The sequence below is a fragment of the Pseudopipra pipra genome, chromosome 1 (genome assembly GCF_036250125.1).
Source record: "Pseudopipra pipra isolate bDixPip1 chromosome 1, bDixPip1.hap1, whole genome shotgun sequence".
NCBI classification, from domain to species: domain Eukaryota; kingdom Metazoa; phylum Chordata; class Aves; order Passeriformes; family Pipridae; genus Pseudopipra; species Pseudopipra pipra.
The window spans coordinates 12,150,857-12,168,097 of NC_087549.1; the positions used below are offsets into that span (position 1 = coordinate 12,150,857).

Below are 17,241 nucleotides of genomic sequence, written 5' to 3' on the forward strand. Positions count from 1 at the left end.
ACGGAGGCGGAAACTCCCCCCCGCAAGTGTTGGCTTACTGGGGAATGGAACAGCCCCGCCAGCGGCCGCGGGGGCTGCCGGGAGTTGTAGTTCCCCTCGCACGGTTGGGGAGCGGAGCGCGGTCAGCGCCGCGCAGTGAATAAAATGAAGTGAAAACGTCGCGTCCCCGCAGGCAAAGCTGTTTATAACGCAGTGCGCGGGGTCACTCAGAACACGGCTTTTCCAGCGGGACTGGCTGCCGGTTTCCTCTTGCCGCCCGCCGCATAAGCGCCGCTCCAGGCGGGGTCACTGGCGGACCCGGCAGCACCGTCACCCGGGTCGTTCCCGCTCCACCCCCGGGGCGGGACTGCGGGCGGCCGAGGCGGGGCCGGAAGCGGCGGCGGCGGCTCGGCCGAATTCGGTGGCGCCACGTCTGGCTCGGGGCTCCCTCGGTGCCCGACAGGCGGCGGCGGCGGCGCAGCCGGACCCTCGTCTCGCCTTTCCCTCAGCGGTTGGTTCGTGGCGAGGCCTCAGCGGCAGCAGCGGCGGCAGCAGCCGGGCGCGGCGGCGGCGACATGTCGGACCTGGGGGACTGGTTCCGGAGCATCCCGCTGATCACCCGCTACTGGTTCGCCGGCTCCATCGCGGTGCCGCTCGTGGGCAAGCTGGGCCTCGTCAGCCCCGTCAGCCTCTTCCTCTGGCCCGACGCCTTCATCCACCGCTTCCAGGTATGGGCCGCACTACCGCTCCCGGCATGCCCCGCGGCGCCCGCGCCGTAGGGCAGCGGGGCCTGGCGCGCGCTCGGCCTTCTGGGAGTTGTAGTGCGAGGCCGTGCCGGGGCTGCAGGCGGGGCCGGCGCTCTCCCCGGGCCCCGCGGCCTCGCACCGGAACAGCGCTCGGGGGTCGCCGGGGGCGACCAGAGCCCCTCCGGCGGGAGCCGAGCCCTCCTTCTCGCTTAACCCTTGCAGGATTAAGGGCCCGGGTTTAGCCCGTGCTGTGCTCGCAGGGCCCGGGGGGCAGGTGCTTGACCCTGCCAGAGTGACAGTGACAGAGGGCTGTGGCCCCTGGCAGCCCCGCCGTTCGTCTTGTGTCTCATTCTGGTGTGTTTTTCCCTAATTTTTTTGTGTGAGTTGTTCTGGCTGGTGCTGGTTGTTGTGCCGAGGCACTCTGTGACCACAGAACCCGTGGCTGTGGCTTCAGGTGGCTCTGTGTGACCGTGTGGGTGTGACTGCGGGAGCAGAGGTGACAGTCAGCTGTGCAAACATCCCAAACCTTGGGTGGCTCTGGGGACTCGGGCAGAGCTACTGGAGAGACCTGGAGCTCCTGGAGCGGGTCCAGCGGAGGGCAACAAAGATGATTAAGGGACTGGAGCATTTCTCTTATGGGGAAAGGCTGAAGGAGCTGGGCCTGCTCAGCCTCGAGAAGAGGTGACTGGGAGGGGGCCTTATCAATACATATAAATATCTAGAGGGAGGTGTCAAAGGATGGAGCCAGACTCTTCTTGGTGACGCGCAATAGGACAGGAGGCAATGGTCAGAAACTGATGCACATGAAGTCCCACCTGAACGTGAGGAAGAAAGAACAACTTTACTGTGCGAGTGACTGGACACTGGAACAGATTGTCCAGAGAGGTTATGGAGTCTCCCTCGCTGGAGATACTCAAGAACTGTCTGGATGCAATCCTGTGCAATGTGCTCTAGGATGACACTGCTTGAGCAGGGAGGTTGGACCAGATGACCCATTGTGGTCCCTTCCAACCTGACCCATTCTGTGATTCTGTAAAAAAGTGCATCTTTTGCACCTTCTGGCTTGGAATTTGAAAAAGCTTCTGCTTGGGATTGTCAGCTTCTGTGCATAGGTACGGGTCACACAAACTAACAACTAAAACCCTGAGGTGTCAGATGTAGAGTGCATTAGCAATGTCAAAAGTGTTCACAAGCTGGACATAGTATTTTTCCTTGCATTGTGATGCTACAAGTTCAGTGTTTTGCTGTGCAGGTGTATAGCAGGAGAGGACTCATTGGATGAACAGAAGATGAAGGAATAGGAAAGATCTTGACCTTTACACTTCTATTATATTTGCTTATTATATCTTCAGTGCAAAAGGCTGAGTGTGGAAAAAAAAGTTTAAAAGATTGCTCTAGGAGGGGCCGTCCATGTATCGTCCCCAAAATTTAATAGCTTAGATGACTGTTTTCCCTCTAGTTTTGTTATTTCTCCTGGAACTGTGATGTTCAGGATCCTGATACTCTGGAACTGTTGCTGCTTAGGGAGCTCAATTATGAATGGCCACTTTCTGTCCTTGCTATGTGCTGCCATGCAGTTGGCTGTGTCCCCTATTGATTGTTGGGAGGCTCTATAGCAGGTCTAAAATGCTCAGAGCAGCGTGTGCTGTCTGGAATGGTACACTAAAGACTGTTGTGTGAGTTGCTTGGCCTCTGTTCAACAGGGAAGAATGGGGTTTGTGTGGATGCTTTTAGAACAGTGTAGCATCCTTTTGCACTGCAGTAAAGAGTCAGTACTGCAAAGATGTAATGAAAGCAATCTGGGAAGCTTTGTGTGATTTCTGTTGTAATCTTAACAGTTTTGCTTATCAGATTAAAAAAAACCCCACACCTGTAAAAGCTGCTGAAGCAGCAGGAATTGATACTTGAACTGTTTTTAATCTTTCCTTGATCTTCCAAGTAATTGATAATGGAAACAAAAAACCTGTGCATATGAGTTCATTCTACAGTATATAAATATATCTTTCTCTTTTGATTTGGACAGATCTGGCGGCCGATAACGGCAACTTTCTTCTTCCCAGTGGGACCTGGAACAGGATTTCTCTACTTGGTGAATTTGTATTTCTTGTATCAATATTCATCACGATTAGAAACAGGTATGTTATCCATTAATTTTTGTGCATGTGGTGAGCTCTACCTGAAGCTGATACAGGTGGCTCATCTCTGTGCCAGCTTACGTTGGTCAGCGTGAAACTGCTCCGAAAACTGATTTTCTGGGACTGGTGCTTTCCCTTGGCCATTTAGGATCTGAACTTGATACTTATTTCAGTAGGAGGGCCTGGTGCTTTTGGTTGTTGGATTTCAGGGAGTGAGACAGACTAAATGATATTACCTCTGTTTTCTTGTTTCTGGTGTCCTCTGACACAGAAGGATGTTAGAGCATATGTAATAAAGGGTATATCCATTGGAAGAAAATACCATCAGTTTTTCCTCTTTTTATTAGGGATGCTTTCTTGTGTTATTTTCTGGTTTGTGTTGAATTGAGAGATACCTTCTACAAATGAAATTTGAAATATTGTTCTTCCAAACAGATACATGGAAAAGTTAAGGACTAGTAAGATTTTTAGTTAAGGAGAAAAATTCAGTGGAAGAAAGGAGATCAGATAATGGATCATTTCTCTCAAAGTGATTGTTGTTGCAAGGTAGCTTCAAAACTAGTTTTATTTTGCACTGCACCGTTCATTAAAGCTAGACAAAAATTGTTTCAGTTGAAGTAAGTAATAAAAGTGTTTTCAAAGCCAAGCTCCTCCTGGAAGCCTTTGAACAAGAATTTCAGTATAATTCTAATGGAGTCTTAGAACTGATGGTGATGTTTGAAAAGTCCCACAGTAAAGAGATCCCTGGTAGACCTGCTATCCAGAGACTATTGTGGAACCCCATTTAAGTCTTAAGAAGAGTAGCAGGGAAAGGGAGGAGTGGTGCCAGATTGTATTTCGTTGTTTTCTTAGTGAAAGAAAGTGGTAGTTCTATAGCTAGAAATGATTCCTCCTCTGAGCCTTTCTGCAGTAGATTATGAACATGTGAGAGTGGCAGTTCAAACATTCTACCAGGCAAAGCCAGGTGTAGGAAGAGTTCCTGGTTAATAGATGCAAATTAAGACATCACTGAATGGACGTACACTGAGAAAATTCTGCAGTTGTCTCTGCTGTGGCACAGGTCTCATGAAAGGAAGTAAATTCTTTTAGCAGTAAATTCCTGCTGTGCAACACATATGAATTTTGAAACTGGAAAGTCAGCTGTGTTGTTGTTTGAACCAATGCATTTCTTTTTTATTACAGTCATTTTTCTGGTTATAAATTAAGTTATTGTTTAGATTGGCCCTTCTTTCTGTGAAAAATGCTGGAATCCTTCTACATGTGGGAAGTATATAAGTTGCTGATAATGTTTACAGGTGGAAATCAGTTTTGGTCTATGCCTCCTTTTGTCTATGAAACTGAGGAAGTGAAACTTCTATTTTCAGCATTGTACATTTTTTTTGAGTGTACACTGGTGCTGCATGCCAGCTTCAAATTTAGTTGTCAGAAATGTCCATACGGATTTGTACTGTGCTTGTGCTTTTGTAACAAGCTGACCTGTAGCTTCCCGAGGAAAGGGAGATTGATGTGTTTTTGTTTTGTTTGGGTTGGTGAAGAACATAACAAATATCAACAGAGAAAGAAGAATATGAAGAGTTCACTCTCCAACAGTATGAATGATGAGATTATGAGTCTGCAGCTCTTTTCAGATGACTGGATTATACCCTGGGTCTTACAGAAGGTCCCAGTGGAACAGAGCTCAACCTATAGCTGTGCTGAGCTTTTTGGCATCTGTAGTTCAATTTTCTTAGATATTCATTGAAAAGTCAACTTAAATAGCTTGTCTAATATTCTTGTTAGCAGTCTCCTAGATAAAGAGAAGTGAAAAAACTTAAGGGAATAATAATAGCTTTGATTTCTTCCTACTCTGGAGGGTTTCCTGAGCTGGTGTTTCTGCAGCCTTAGTCAGCTTCTTCTCTTTTCTTGTTTCTATTTGTTTGTTGTATAGCAACAGTAAGGAGAAAACTTCAGTTTATGCATTTCTTTAACTTTAAAACTTTCCAATATATTTTTCTAAGTGTTTTTTTTTCCTGTCATGTAATTTGCATGGCTGAACTTAAATAATAAACTTAAAATTGTTATTTTAGTAATTTTGTTTTACATAGGCTATTCTAAAAAGCTATCGCTTAAAAATAGGTTTTCTTCCTTTACATTTTTTGGGACATGTAAAATACTTGTAGGAAGCCAAATAGTGCTAACATGAAGCAATAGCCTTCTTTCTAGGCCTTTTGATGTTTAATTATGAGCATGTAATTCAGCTTGTCTGTGGTGCACTGAGTTTGTCACTGGTCTGGGTCTTTTGCAACAACATTCTCAGGCTTTCCTTGCCTGCCTGGGACTCTGTGAAAGTTGATGGGAGTCTTGCACAGGTGTCGAGGTCTGTGTCAGCTTTTTGCCACACTTTGCAAGAGTGAGAGCCTCAAATTTTCATGTTTGCAAGGAGTTTGCAAGGAGTTGTTTTAACTCTTGTCTCTGCCAGGTCACAAACCCAACTGGGCATCTAAAGATAATTTTGTGTAGTATGACCTGCAGGGAATGTTGCTTTTTTTGTTTGTTTGTTTGTTTCCACTGTCCTCAAAAAACTGACACGTTTGAAATGGGAAATTAGCTTAGAAGAAGGAACAGAATGTGCTGCAAATGTGTACCTTCCTTGTCATGGATGCTATTTTTTTTCTGGAGTGTAAAAACTGTCATATCTCTTGAGTCTGACTAGATGATGCAAAGAGGTTGCAATTTGCCTAAGTGAGGGCTGTTTTTCACGTGACTCAGTCATTGTGCTTAATGTCTCTACCTTTGCTGTGCACGTGTATTTTCTTATTCTTTCTTTCTTTCTGACTGGCAGTTTCATATGAAGGATGAGGTCTAACTCCATTTTGAAGGCTTATGTAGTTAAAACCACTTATCTCCAGAGTCAGTGTGTTCTTTTTGAGTATAGACACTGCAGTAGGCTGTCTTATTTTTCAGTCTGTAGGTTGTTCTATTCTAAGGCTTTTTAAAATTTAAAAAAATAAATTGTAAACCACAGACTGCATGTAAAGCAACCATTAATAACTAAGCTGTTCTTAGACTCCAAAAAGTAAAAGTAAAAAAAAGTTATCTTAATTTCTTATCAAAATTTCAGTACCATTCCTGATAATTCTTTCTGTTTACAGGTGCTTTTGATGGAAGGCCAGCAGATTACATGTTCATGCTGCTGTTTAACTGGATCTGCATTGTTGTATCCTTCTGCTCATCATCAAATTTGAGAATATTTTGGTTCTCCTGTTTCTGCCTTAAGTGTGTTCAAAGACTGGGTTTTATCAAGGAACAGTTTTGAAATGTAGCAAATATTCACAGGCGAGTTTGTAAGTGTGTAATCTTCCTGGAAAGGTAGTGGCTTGCAGGGAGAACACTAATAAACATGCTGATAGGAGTATGTAGTCTGGGGACTAGAGTTCTGCTTACATAAAGCTCAGCTCATGTGTGTTGCTCGTGCTTCCGTGGTGTTCTCTGTATCACTTCACTGAGCTGCTTTTGTGGGTTGCTGTGTGAGCTAAGAGTGAATTTAGTGTGTTCAAGCTGCTGTGTGCAGATAGGACTGATCACTGCCACTCCCTGAAATTCAGGTACCTCATGGGGAGATCCTTTACATGCTGAGTAAAAGTCATCTGTGAAAGCAGTGTTGTGATACCTGAACTGAGCCAGCTTCCTGAAAAATATGGGCTTGTTGGTTTGAGAATGCTGGGAAACACTTTTTCTATGTGCTGTTCTATCTGAATTTTACTTTAGATCTTGAATGCAAAACTGGGAGGACTTGCTGATAAACCAGGTAGTTGTGCTACCATTCAGGGATTTTTAGAGGCTGGAGAAGTGGGCTGCTCAGGAATGAAGCTCTGTAAAGGGAAGTGCAGAGCCCTGCTCTTGGCAAGGAGCAGCCTCAGGCAGCAGAGCAGACTGGAGACTGGCAGTCTGCAGAGTATCTTCGCGGAAAGGCCTTGGGTGTCCTGCTGAACACCGAGTTGACCATGAGCCAGGAATGTGCCCTTATGACAAAGGTGGCCACTGGCATCCTGGGCTGTGTTAGGCAGAGCATTGCCCCCAGGTTGAAGCAGGTGATTGCTCTTCTCTGCTCAGCCTTTGAGAGATATATGGGGGGCTGCATCCAGCTCCAGGTTCCCGAGTACAAGAGAGACATGGACATAATGGAGTGAGTCCAGTGAGAGGTCATGAAGATGATTAAAAGGTTGGAGCATCTGTCACATGAGGAGAAGCTGGGAGAGCTGGGCTTGTGCAGCCTGGGGTGTCTTATCATAGAATCATATGTAGTTTGAATTGAAAGGTCATTAGTCCAACCTCCCTACAGTGAGCAGGGACATCTTCAACTAGATCAGGTTGCTCAGAGCCCTGTAACCTGACATTGAATGTTTCCGGGGATGGAACATCCACCACCTCTTTGGGCAACCTCTGTCAGTGTTTCACCACCCTCATTGTAAAAATTTTCTTCCTTATACCTAATGTAAATCAACCTTCTTTTAAACCATTACCCCTTTTCCTAATGCAACAGGCCTTACAAAATGCTCTGTCCCAAACTTTCTCAGCCTTTCCCTATAAGAGAGATGTTTCATCCTCTGATAATTGGAGATGGACCACTCCAAGAGGTCCATGTCTTTTGTGTGCTGAGGACTCTGTTGCTGGACACCAGTTCCACAAAATGAAGCACATTTAAATGTAAGAAAGACCCCCTTTTACTGTAAGGGCAGTCAAACACTGACAAGGCTGTGGAACCTCCATCCTTGGAGATGCTCCCATTCTGTCTGTGCTGTTGCTGCCTCTTTGTAGCAATTTGTGGTGGCACAGCACATGGAAAAAAAGGAGCAATGACATCAGAGTAGTCAGGAGAGCTAGTGTGTAGAAATGCCTTATCAATAGATTATCTCCAGTTGCATTCCACTCTGGAGGGAATTGCTATTCCTGCTGGTCCTGTTGAGCCACAACAGTAACAATGTGCTGTTAGTTATGTTGTTACAAAGATGAGGGTTTTCTTTATGATTGCAGGTTGTTGACTGTGAGGTATTAGAATGAATCTAATTGTGACTTGACTTTCAAACTGGTCATTTAAAAGCTTCCAGTTGCTTGTTCCCTATGTGATGTAAGAGCAGCCTGGATCCATGGTCTGGGAAAAGGGTGGGTGTCATTTTATGTGTACTCATGAACTGCTAAAAGCGTTCTGATCATAGCAAAATCCCTCAGTGATTCTTTCTACTCAGCAGTCACTACAACAGATCCTTTGGGCTCCAAGGTGGGAGAGGAGTATTAAAATCCTGCATTGATGCACTTCAAGAAATTATTTCTTTTCTATGACTCATTGGCAGTGTATTGGGGTTTTCTCATGACCTGGTATTTCTTTAGCTAGAAACCCAAAATTTCAGTGTTGAAGTAATGAAAGAATCCAGCGGTTAAACTTGTAATGTGCTCTTATGCAAGCAAGGACTGATTGAGTTTGTAGTTAGCCAGTTTCCATCAGGGAGGAAAGGCCAGTGCATCTGTCAGCCCTCAGGGTAATGACTGGAGGTGGGAGCTTGAAAGGCTACCAAAAGGCAATTACTGAAACTAAGTGTAAGTCTCTAGATCATTGGATGTTTTTATTTTTTTACCCAGTGTTTAACTTAAAACAGTGTTCCTGTGTAGTACTATTTTAAACATTAAAGGCCTTTGCATGTGTGTTCAGTGTGTCTGCACCTTTTTTTTATTATCTTAGTCTGTCAGGTTTTGCTGTATTTTCCTTAATGGTGCAATGACAGATAACTGGCTTGGCAATGGACATGCAGGTAAGTGCAGTGCCCTTTCTTAAATAATAATTTTGAGGAACTTTATGACTACTTAATAACTTTATAGAGAGTATTATCGACTTAACTGCAGAACAATGTTAAGCTAGACTGGTTCAGTTTGTATCAGAATGGACTGCTGTGTGTGTATTGTTAATTTTTTAGTTCAGGTTAGCCTCAGCTGATGGCATAAGCCTGGATCTGACTGTCACACCTAACCCAGTTAGGGAATCCAGGAATGAAAATTGGCTCATTGTACAGTCAGGAAGCGTTCAGCCTTTTACTAAAATGGACACAAGATGTCACCTCTGCGCTGTTTCCTTTAATGAAAGTGGATCTCCATTCTTACTTTTTTATTTAAAAATGATTCTTGGGTTCATTCATCTTCTCAAATTTAGTGTGCCTTTTACTTGCCAATAGAAGATCTTTTTATGAAAAACACAGCTTCAGATTGAGATCAGAACTGTGAAGTGCAAAATCCTCACAAGAATGATTAAGATAGTGGTGTAAATTTTTGATGAGGTAGTTCTTATCACCCCAAATATTAAAGGGGAAAATTGGGAAGTGTGTCTTGGACACAGCAGAGTATCAGTATCTTCAGCCTGCCTCTGCTGTTCTCTCCTTATCTTTATCTGTCCCCATCACCTAAAACCTGCACCAGTATCTGTAGTATTTTGTACAAAATTATTTTAGCATTTTTGGATCACTTATTGGGCTCTCCTGGTAGACAAAACCAAAAATCTCTAGTCAGGACTGAGTTCTGTTATTCGCGCTTAAAATTTTCTTTGCTGTGGGGAAGACATCACAAAATTTTACAAAAGCATGCTGCAGTCACCCATACATTGTATGAATTTTAGATTGATTGTGTTGATTTGTACATTTTAAAATAGGTACTTAAAATGTTTGGGTTTTTTTTAAACTGGATACAAACTATTGCTTAAAAGAGAATCAGTTGTTTGATGTACAAACATGGTTTTCTTAAAAAAATGGGAGTTTTTTGATTGTGTTTAGTGGCCTTACTTGAAATTGAGAAGATAGAGTAGGATAGCTGGCACTATTCCTATGTCAAATGCTTTCAGAAATTAGATATTCCTTTGTTTTTCCAGTAAAATGAAAAGAGTTTTACTAAAGACCCTAAAGTGCTCATGTGGTGAGTCAGAGTGCTGGTGCACACGCGTGGGGCTTGTGGAAGGCTGGGCTGGTAGTGGTGTGCCAGCGTTAATGTGGAACCTGTTGGATAGAAGCTCCCCTGAAGGGATGAGTTTCAACCTCTTCTAAACACAGGAACTGGTTCGTAGCATTCAGCCAGTTCATAGAAATTTTGCTGGTGCAGTCTGCCTTCAGAAATCATCAGATAGCTAAATAGTGCTTTGTATTTCTTTCACTAGAAATAGTCCAATCACCTAATATGCAGTCACAGTAAGGAAGTGTTTGAAACAGTCTCACCTCCTGGCGTGGAGTGCGGGTTATCTCCAAGCTCTACCAAGGCAGCTTTGCCAAGGCTGGCTGCAGTGCCCTGAAATGGTGATTTACGGGTGCCCCTTCCTTCTGAGGTGCTCGTAGGTGGCAGTTCAGTGGAGTAACTGTTTGGGTTAGTGCCCTGGAAATGATTGTGGCTCTGGTCCATGGCTGGCTCTGCTGTAGGTGTCCTACCAGGCAACTGGGAGCAAAGGAGTTCTCCACAGCTGCTCTTTCACTTGGTGCAAGTTGGAGCCCTTTGCTTTGGCATGGTCTTGCAAAAGAGAATGACCCAAGTAGGTTCTCCTCCTTAGCTTTCTCAATGGCTTTTTTACAGATCTCTGACACATGGTGGCAAAGCTTCTGGGGCAGTCTGTAAAGACTTTACTGACATACCATGCTTACAAGCCACTTTTGAAGCTTATAGCTCCTGCTGTCTGTTTAAGTTTCTTTAGTTTCTGTGAAAGTGTTTGTAACTGTTTGCCTTTTTTATTTCTTTCTTAACATTGCAGTTGCTGATGATTCCACTCATCATGTCAGTACTTTATGTGTGGGCCCAGCTGAACAGAGACATGATTGTATCGTTTTGGTTTGGAACAAGATTTAAGGTATGTCAGGCAGGATATTGGAAGGGTTCCTGCCCATAAGATGCATATGTAGGGGGTGAGGGGCAAAATATAAATATTTTCTCTTATTAAAGATGTTCCACACTTTTACATAGCTGAATACTCTTTGAGATGCAGCAAAGACAAATTTCTTTGTGGTTTTCCATGTGGTGTCACTTAGTGTGGCTTTACTGAAAAGATGTCCTGACAACTGAAATCCATCATTCCGAAAAGAAAAAATTCCTGATAAACATTAGCCTGGATAAAAGCTGAATGTAGTGACAAAATGCTGATACTTCAAATTGTTGTTTCCTGGGTGACCTTGTCTGTTTCTGCCAGGTCTCGTAGTTGAAACTCTTTTGATCATTGTTTCAAGAGCTTTTCAAAGTCGGAAACTTTAGGACTTTGTTCCAGATGCAGGCATGCTGTGGAACATGGGGGCAAAAGGCATGCCTACTTATAATGTTTAAATGAGTATGTTTTGTCTAAAAATGTTAGTCTTCACTCAGTTTGGAGCATCTTCCCTTGTAGGTTGAATCTCAGTTAATAGATCAGGATTTGTGTAATGCCTAAAACGTTGAGATTATGATCATGCTCATTAGTGCAGTGGGAAGTTGAGAGCAGGTTTACCTCCTTAACTTGTACTTACAACTTCTCTTCACTGCATTCCTTTTCAGGCCTGTTACCTTCCATGGGTTATTCTGGGATTCAACTACATCATTGGTGGATCGTATGTATTTACTTCTATGGCCAATTTGAAGTTATAAAAGCTTTTAGAGCTATTTAACTTGCTGCTGAATTTAGAAGTAATATTAAAATAGGCTTACAACTGTATAATGTGACTGATAATGCCTAGTATCACATGGTGATGATTTAAGATAAAAGCAAAGAGGTGTGCATGTGAGAACTAGAGAATGTAGATGAAGGGAAAGTAATAAGTTTGTTTTGTTTTCTAGTGACTGTATGTGTTAGGCCTTTTCCATGCTATAAAAGTAACACACAGTAAAGAAAGATGTCATTCATGTGACTAACCGTCATTACTGGTTTTAGAAACAAAGTTAGCTTGCCTCTGACAGTGCTGTTACTTCTTTCCCTCCCAGTCTTGTCTATCCTGATTTTTTTTCAGTTTGTGAAACAAGTGGAAATGGAAATAAGTCCACAGAGTGCCGTATTAGCACTTGATGAAGTCTTTCGTCTGTCTTGGGTTTCTTTGAGTAAACTCCATGATGCAGAAATCCCCTCTCTGTGCACAGTCTGTCTTATTGGTGCCCTGCATTGGCTGGGGCCTCTTGGTGCCGCTGTAACACAATTAGTGACAATAACAAGTTTGAGGTTGAGTTATAAAAGGAGGAGATAGCACAGCAAAACCAAATTCCCTGTTCTGGCTGTGCCTCCTACTGACTCATCCGTCACTTGTGAGAACTGCTTGCTGTTAGATACCTGCTGTTTCTATGCATGACAGAAGATACTCAAGGGCCTCCAGTCAGCTGTGTTTTTGTAAAATTGGGAACAAAACAGCTCAGTACAGCGGGAGACAGGTTGTCCAGTGAAAACAGCACTAACTTCTCTAGCTCTGCAGACTATTATTTTAGGCACTAATAGCTGTACGGTCTAATTCCCTGATGTAAATAAGTATTTAATTGCATTTTCAGTACAGACTGTAGAGAAGGCTTGGAAGTGTTGGCACAGAAAGTTGGCCCTTCTAAAGAATTGGCTGCAAAATGCTGAGAGAAGGGAAATTTTTTGTGTCTCACAGCCCTGGCAATGCCCCTGGCAGGTGAACACAAGGTGATCACTCTTATTTTCGGAGAAGACAGCATGTAAAACAATTCTTTTTTTTTTTTTTGCTTTACAGAGTCATCAATGAGCTGATAGGAAATCTGGTTGGACACCTGTATTTCTTCTTAATGTTTAAATATCCAGTGGATTTGGGAGGAAGGAATTTTCTGTCCACACCTCAGTTCCTGTAAGTGACCTTATTCTTTACCTCACTGTTTGTTTGGTCCAATTTTTTGTATGATTCATCAGACATATATTTGCTGGGATTTTAAAGTGTAAAATACTTTGCTAAATCAACCTGCTTTAGACTATCATGTTGACTGAGCTGATGAGTCATCAGAAATGTTGAGTTTCTTTTAAACGGTCCATGTGAGAGTTCTCTGTTACCTCTCTGGATGACTTATGTCCTTTGCCCACTCTTAAAAGTGAGAGTGAAAATCATAGTTCTGCTAGTGAATTGAGCTGTAATAAAGAGAACTCCCTAACAATTATCAGATGGTATTAAAAAAAAAAGTTTTATCCTGTAAGTCATCTTTTTTCTGTATTCCCATCTATCATTACAGTAGCTACCAGTTCAGCAATGTCTAACAATAATGGGAGTCAGTTGTAGACTTGTTCAGGACTATAATATGATTCTGCTTTGCAGTCTGTACCAGTCACCTTAACTGAGTCTGCAAGTCTAAAGTGCTTTTTCTTGTGATGTGTTCATTGTTTTGGCATTGAAATACTACAATCAGAAGCCTAAGTTTTTAGCTTCAATTGTCCTTGTCCTCATCCTTTTGGGCTGTAAATCTATCAAACTTTAGTTAGAAACTTTCTCTATCAAACGTTAGCTAAAACTCAGTTAACCCTCTTCATAGCATAAATTGTTGAATTACAGTTATACTTTGTGTACAGATTTTAATCAGTAGGGAAGCTTTATATTCTAATTCTGTTTGCAAGCCTGTCTAGTAAATCTAATTTTCTATAAGGATTAGAAGACAAGATCGTCTTTAAAAATGTCTTTCAAGGTGGTAACAGCTCTGAAAGTGCCATCAGTCTTGTTGGATATGTGCAATTCTCTTGATTCCCAGAAATGGAAGTTCCCCTGTATTCCCATTTCTCAGTGTGCTGAGGGCTTAGATTTGGACAGATTCTCTGAAGGTCTACTGTGAAAAGCCAGTTTTATTGCAAAGTCTGTCAGCTAAAAGGAAGTGCACGGAAAAGTAGTCTGTCATTTACCCCCAGGGTTCAGCTGTTTCTGTAACTCCTCTTCTGGTTTGTCCTAGTTACCGCTGGCTGCCAAATAGGAGAGGGGGAGTGTCGGGGTTTGGTGTTCCTCCTGCCAGCATGAGAAGAGCTGCAGAAGATCAACAGGGTGGTGGAAGGCACAACTGGGGCCAAGGTTTCCGACTAGGTGACCAGTGAAGAACTCCTGCCCTTGGAAAACATCAACTCTTCGGTTTTAACTGGATGTAGAACCGACCCTTCCTGGTGCAGAGCATGCCTAAAGAACTGAGCTCTCTGTAATACTCTTGGATTTAACTGATTAGAAGGAATGTTTCTGGTTCAAGAGAAAATTAAAAACTCCAGAAGGAAAAAAATGTAGATCTTGCTCCAGGTTAGCCAGTAGTGTCCAATTTGATTCTGCCATTAAAAATAAGCCTTCTTTATACAGTATTGTCTGTCTGTAACAACGGGATCCATTGGCTGTCTTGTTCCATCATGTGATGGAACAAGCTGATGGTGTTCTGTCTCACCTGGTATGTTAAAACTTTGTTGACCATGGTAAAATAAGGATCCAGTGTGAGGCAGATGGCTCAAACAAGCCCTTAAGTTTAGGAAGCTGACCTTTTCCATAGCTCTGTTAAAGTCCCAGGTTCTTTGGAAACATTATTTTAGTGATATATCTCTGCTGCATTCATAAAGCAAATTGCAAATGTTTCATTTCTGTTATTAAGCTATGTTTTGAGGAGAGTTTTTACCTTGCTGTGCAGCATTTGTCTGATCTGCTACATCATGGACTGGGCAAGCCTAAGAACTAGAGGGCTTTTGTTTGAAATGTCAATAACAGATATTCACAGAATTGAAATCTCTGAACTCTTCATAGCATGTTACAAGGCTTGTTCTGTTAAAACTGAAATTGTCTGGCTTTTTTTTTTTTCCCCCTAAGATCTGTGAATTCTTGGCTTCAAGGTTTCTGTTTTGATTGCCAAATTGGGTAGCATAAATACTGCTTAAACTAGAAAATGTAACATATCATTGTGGTTAATACAAAGGGTACTGATTGCAGCATTGTTTAACTGAATCTTCATCTTTCTCTTAAAAGCTTTAAGACATCAAAGAATCAAAGCTGGAAATAATTTTTTGCAGGGTCAAGATACAATAGAACAGATTGTTTTACTGCAGGACTCTGTCAAATAAGAAATTGTGTACACTGTTTATTAGTAGCTGTACTTTTTTTTTGTAAAAAATTATTACATGGAAAAGGGAATGATTCTGTACAGTAGTTTCCTTGCACTGGGTTCCCATGGGCAGAGCACATGGCTAAGATCCAGGAATCTGTAACGCCAGCTTGTTACTGACTCGCTGCATGGACTTGAGCAAACTTCTTACTTATCCCAGCTTTCCCAGCTGTAAGGAGGACTTGTGCATGTCTCACAGCATTCTTAAAGACGGCTGTCCCTGACCTCCCTTGGATGGAGCTGCTAATGAGCCAGGTGAGGCTTAGGTTCACTTAAATCCAACACTTCACATAGGAACACAATTGCTCAAAGCTTAACCAAGACTTCTAAGTCAGAATGTAGTTGCTCACTTTTTGTTTTATGGTTGGAGGAAGGAGAGCATTGTCACTAGGATGAGTTTCAAGTCTGACTGAATTGCCCTTTAGCACTTGTCTGTCATTTTACTGGGTAGGTAGGGCACAGAAAGCTGTTCTGCCCCAACTTAGGTATCTCAGGTAACTGTAAGTAGATTAAGTCAATCTGGGCTGAAACATTTTTATTACTGCTTTGTTTCTTCACAAAAGCTGGGTTTTGAAGGTGTAAAAACTTGTAAATACTACATGAGGGGAAGCCAAGTGGAAAATATACAGTCGGACTGACAGTTTTCAGCTGGCCTGCTTGAAATAAATGCATGTTCCATTTCTTCACTGCAACTCAATTATGTTGATTTGGCTTGTGGAAAAATGTAGAAAACTGGTAGTGTGTTTAAGTTCTATTTTTACAGGAAGTTGGAGTTCAGCAATCACTTGCCATTTTTGTCTGTTCAGTGATGAGTTTTAAAGATGCTCTTGTGTCTTTCTGTGTATAAAATGGTAGGTAGAAAAGAGGAGTGCAGTGTTGTAAATACAAATTTATCATTGACCAACGGCTGTTATTTGATGTGAACTTGAACAGTCTGAGAACCATCATTTTGATAGGAGTCATGGTACAGCTGGTCTTTTTAGTCATAGTAATATCACTGTGCCCAAAGCATTTGTCTTCATTTTGAGTCAGGACCCAATTGTTAAGTGAAGCTGAAGCCCTGGCACACTCAAATTGTAGAGTATCTTTGTATGGAAGGCCTGAAGGAAGGCTTGAGTGAGTGAAAGCATAGCAAAAGTAATTGTCCTGGCCCATTGCACCGTGCTGGGTTTTGCTTTTTAGTACATCCTCCTCCTCTAAATTAGGAGGAAAAGGTTAGCAAGGAATATAGACTTCTTATAAGCCTTGATTAGCTTTTGAGCTGCTTCAGGTCAATTTACTTTGTTTATGGAAAATTCACTTTCAAATTCCATATTACAAGCTCACTTTGTTACTTTCTCACTTTGTCACTTGACCTGAAGCACTGTTTGTCCTCCCACATACATTTGACAATGGCAGTCTCTTCTTAAATGAGTACGTTCTTTCTTATTTTGTACAGATAATTTCCCCTTTTTGTAATCAATTTTTGTTGGCAAAGTTTTAAATTAAAATTTTAATCTCTGTTACTGTCTCTGTTTTGTTAAATCATATTTCAGCTTAAGACAAGCCTTGTGATCTGCACATCTCTGGGGATTGTATTACAGCTGCACTGTGACACCATCTCCTGCTGTTGATAAAAGTACTCAAGAAAATTACCTGCTTTTGGGTGGGAGTCTTGTCTTCTCTGATCAGTTGCGAAATTGTAAAGGCATTTTCTTTGCCTCTGTTTATACCATGAGTTTTGACAGTCTGTGTCCTTCCTGGGCTATTACCACTTTACAGCTGTTTTTTGTATGCTTGATTATTAATCCTTTGTCCTCTGGGAGAAAGCATCCTTCTATTCACCCTTAAACTTTGTGGGATTGATACAGATCACATACTCTTCCAGGGGTAAGCTTGGAATTCTGCAATACCCTCTCTGTCCAGACAGATGTGCAAAGCTGCCAGAATTCCTTTTGAGGCTCTTACCTCAACTGGTTTGGAGACAGACACATTGGGCATCCTGTGAATGACTCCTCTGTTGTTCATCTGACTGCACTTCTCCTGCTTGTTACCACAGTGGCATCAAAGAAAATCATGGATTTGGTGCATAAAGCACTGTGTGAATTTGTTGTGCTCCTTGAACTGGAAAGTCTTGGTCCATACTAAATACACCAGATAGAACAGCGTGGCAAGTGTGTGCCTTTTGATTTTGCTCCAACTGCAAAAAGAGTCAGCAGAAGAGCCAAGAATATGAAATCAAATGCTTCATCTTTCATTCCTATTGCTTTGTCTTGGCGATAGCTCCTCTCTGAACACAGCCTGGTGATGTGGTGTTGCCAGTGACTTAATGA

General features: G+C 42.3%; 1 protein-coding gene across 2 annotated transcripts; it reads left to right on the plus strand.

Moving 5' to 3' along the window:
- Positions 1 to 134: 134 nt before the first annotated feature.
- DERL1 (derlin 1) lies at positions 135 to 16,431 on the plus strand. 2 transcript variants are annotated; one of them, XM_064645808.1, is made up of 8 exons: positions 135 to 707; positions 2,749 to 2,860; positions 5,992 to 6,056; positions 8,620 to 8,646; positions 10,614 to 10,709; positions 11,384 to 11,436; positions 12,562 to 12,672; positions 13,754 to 16,431. In XM_064645808.1, the coding sequence occupies exons 1-8, from the start codon at positions 555 to 557 to the stop codon at positions 13,890 to 13,892; spliced, it is 756 nt and encodes a 251-aa protein (XP_064501878.1). In that variant the 5' UTR covers positions 135 to 554; the 3' UTR covers positions 13,893 to 16,431. The 2 variants fall into 2 exon arrangements, with proteins under 2 accessions (XP_064501878.1, XP_064501886.1); XM_064645816.1 differs by lacking the exon at positions 135 to 707 and adding an exon at positions 926 to 1,079.
- The last annotated feature ends 810 nt before the right edge of the window (positions 16,432 to 17,241 follow it).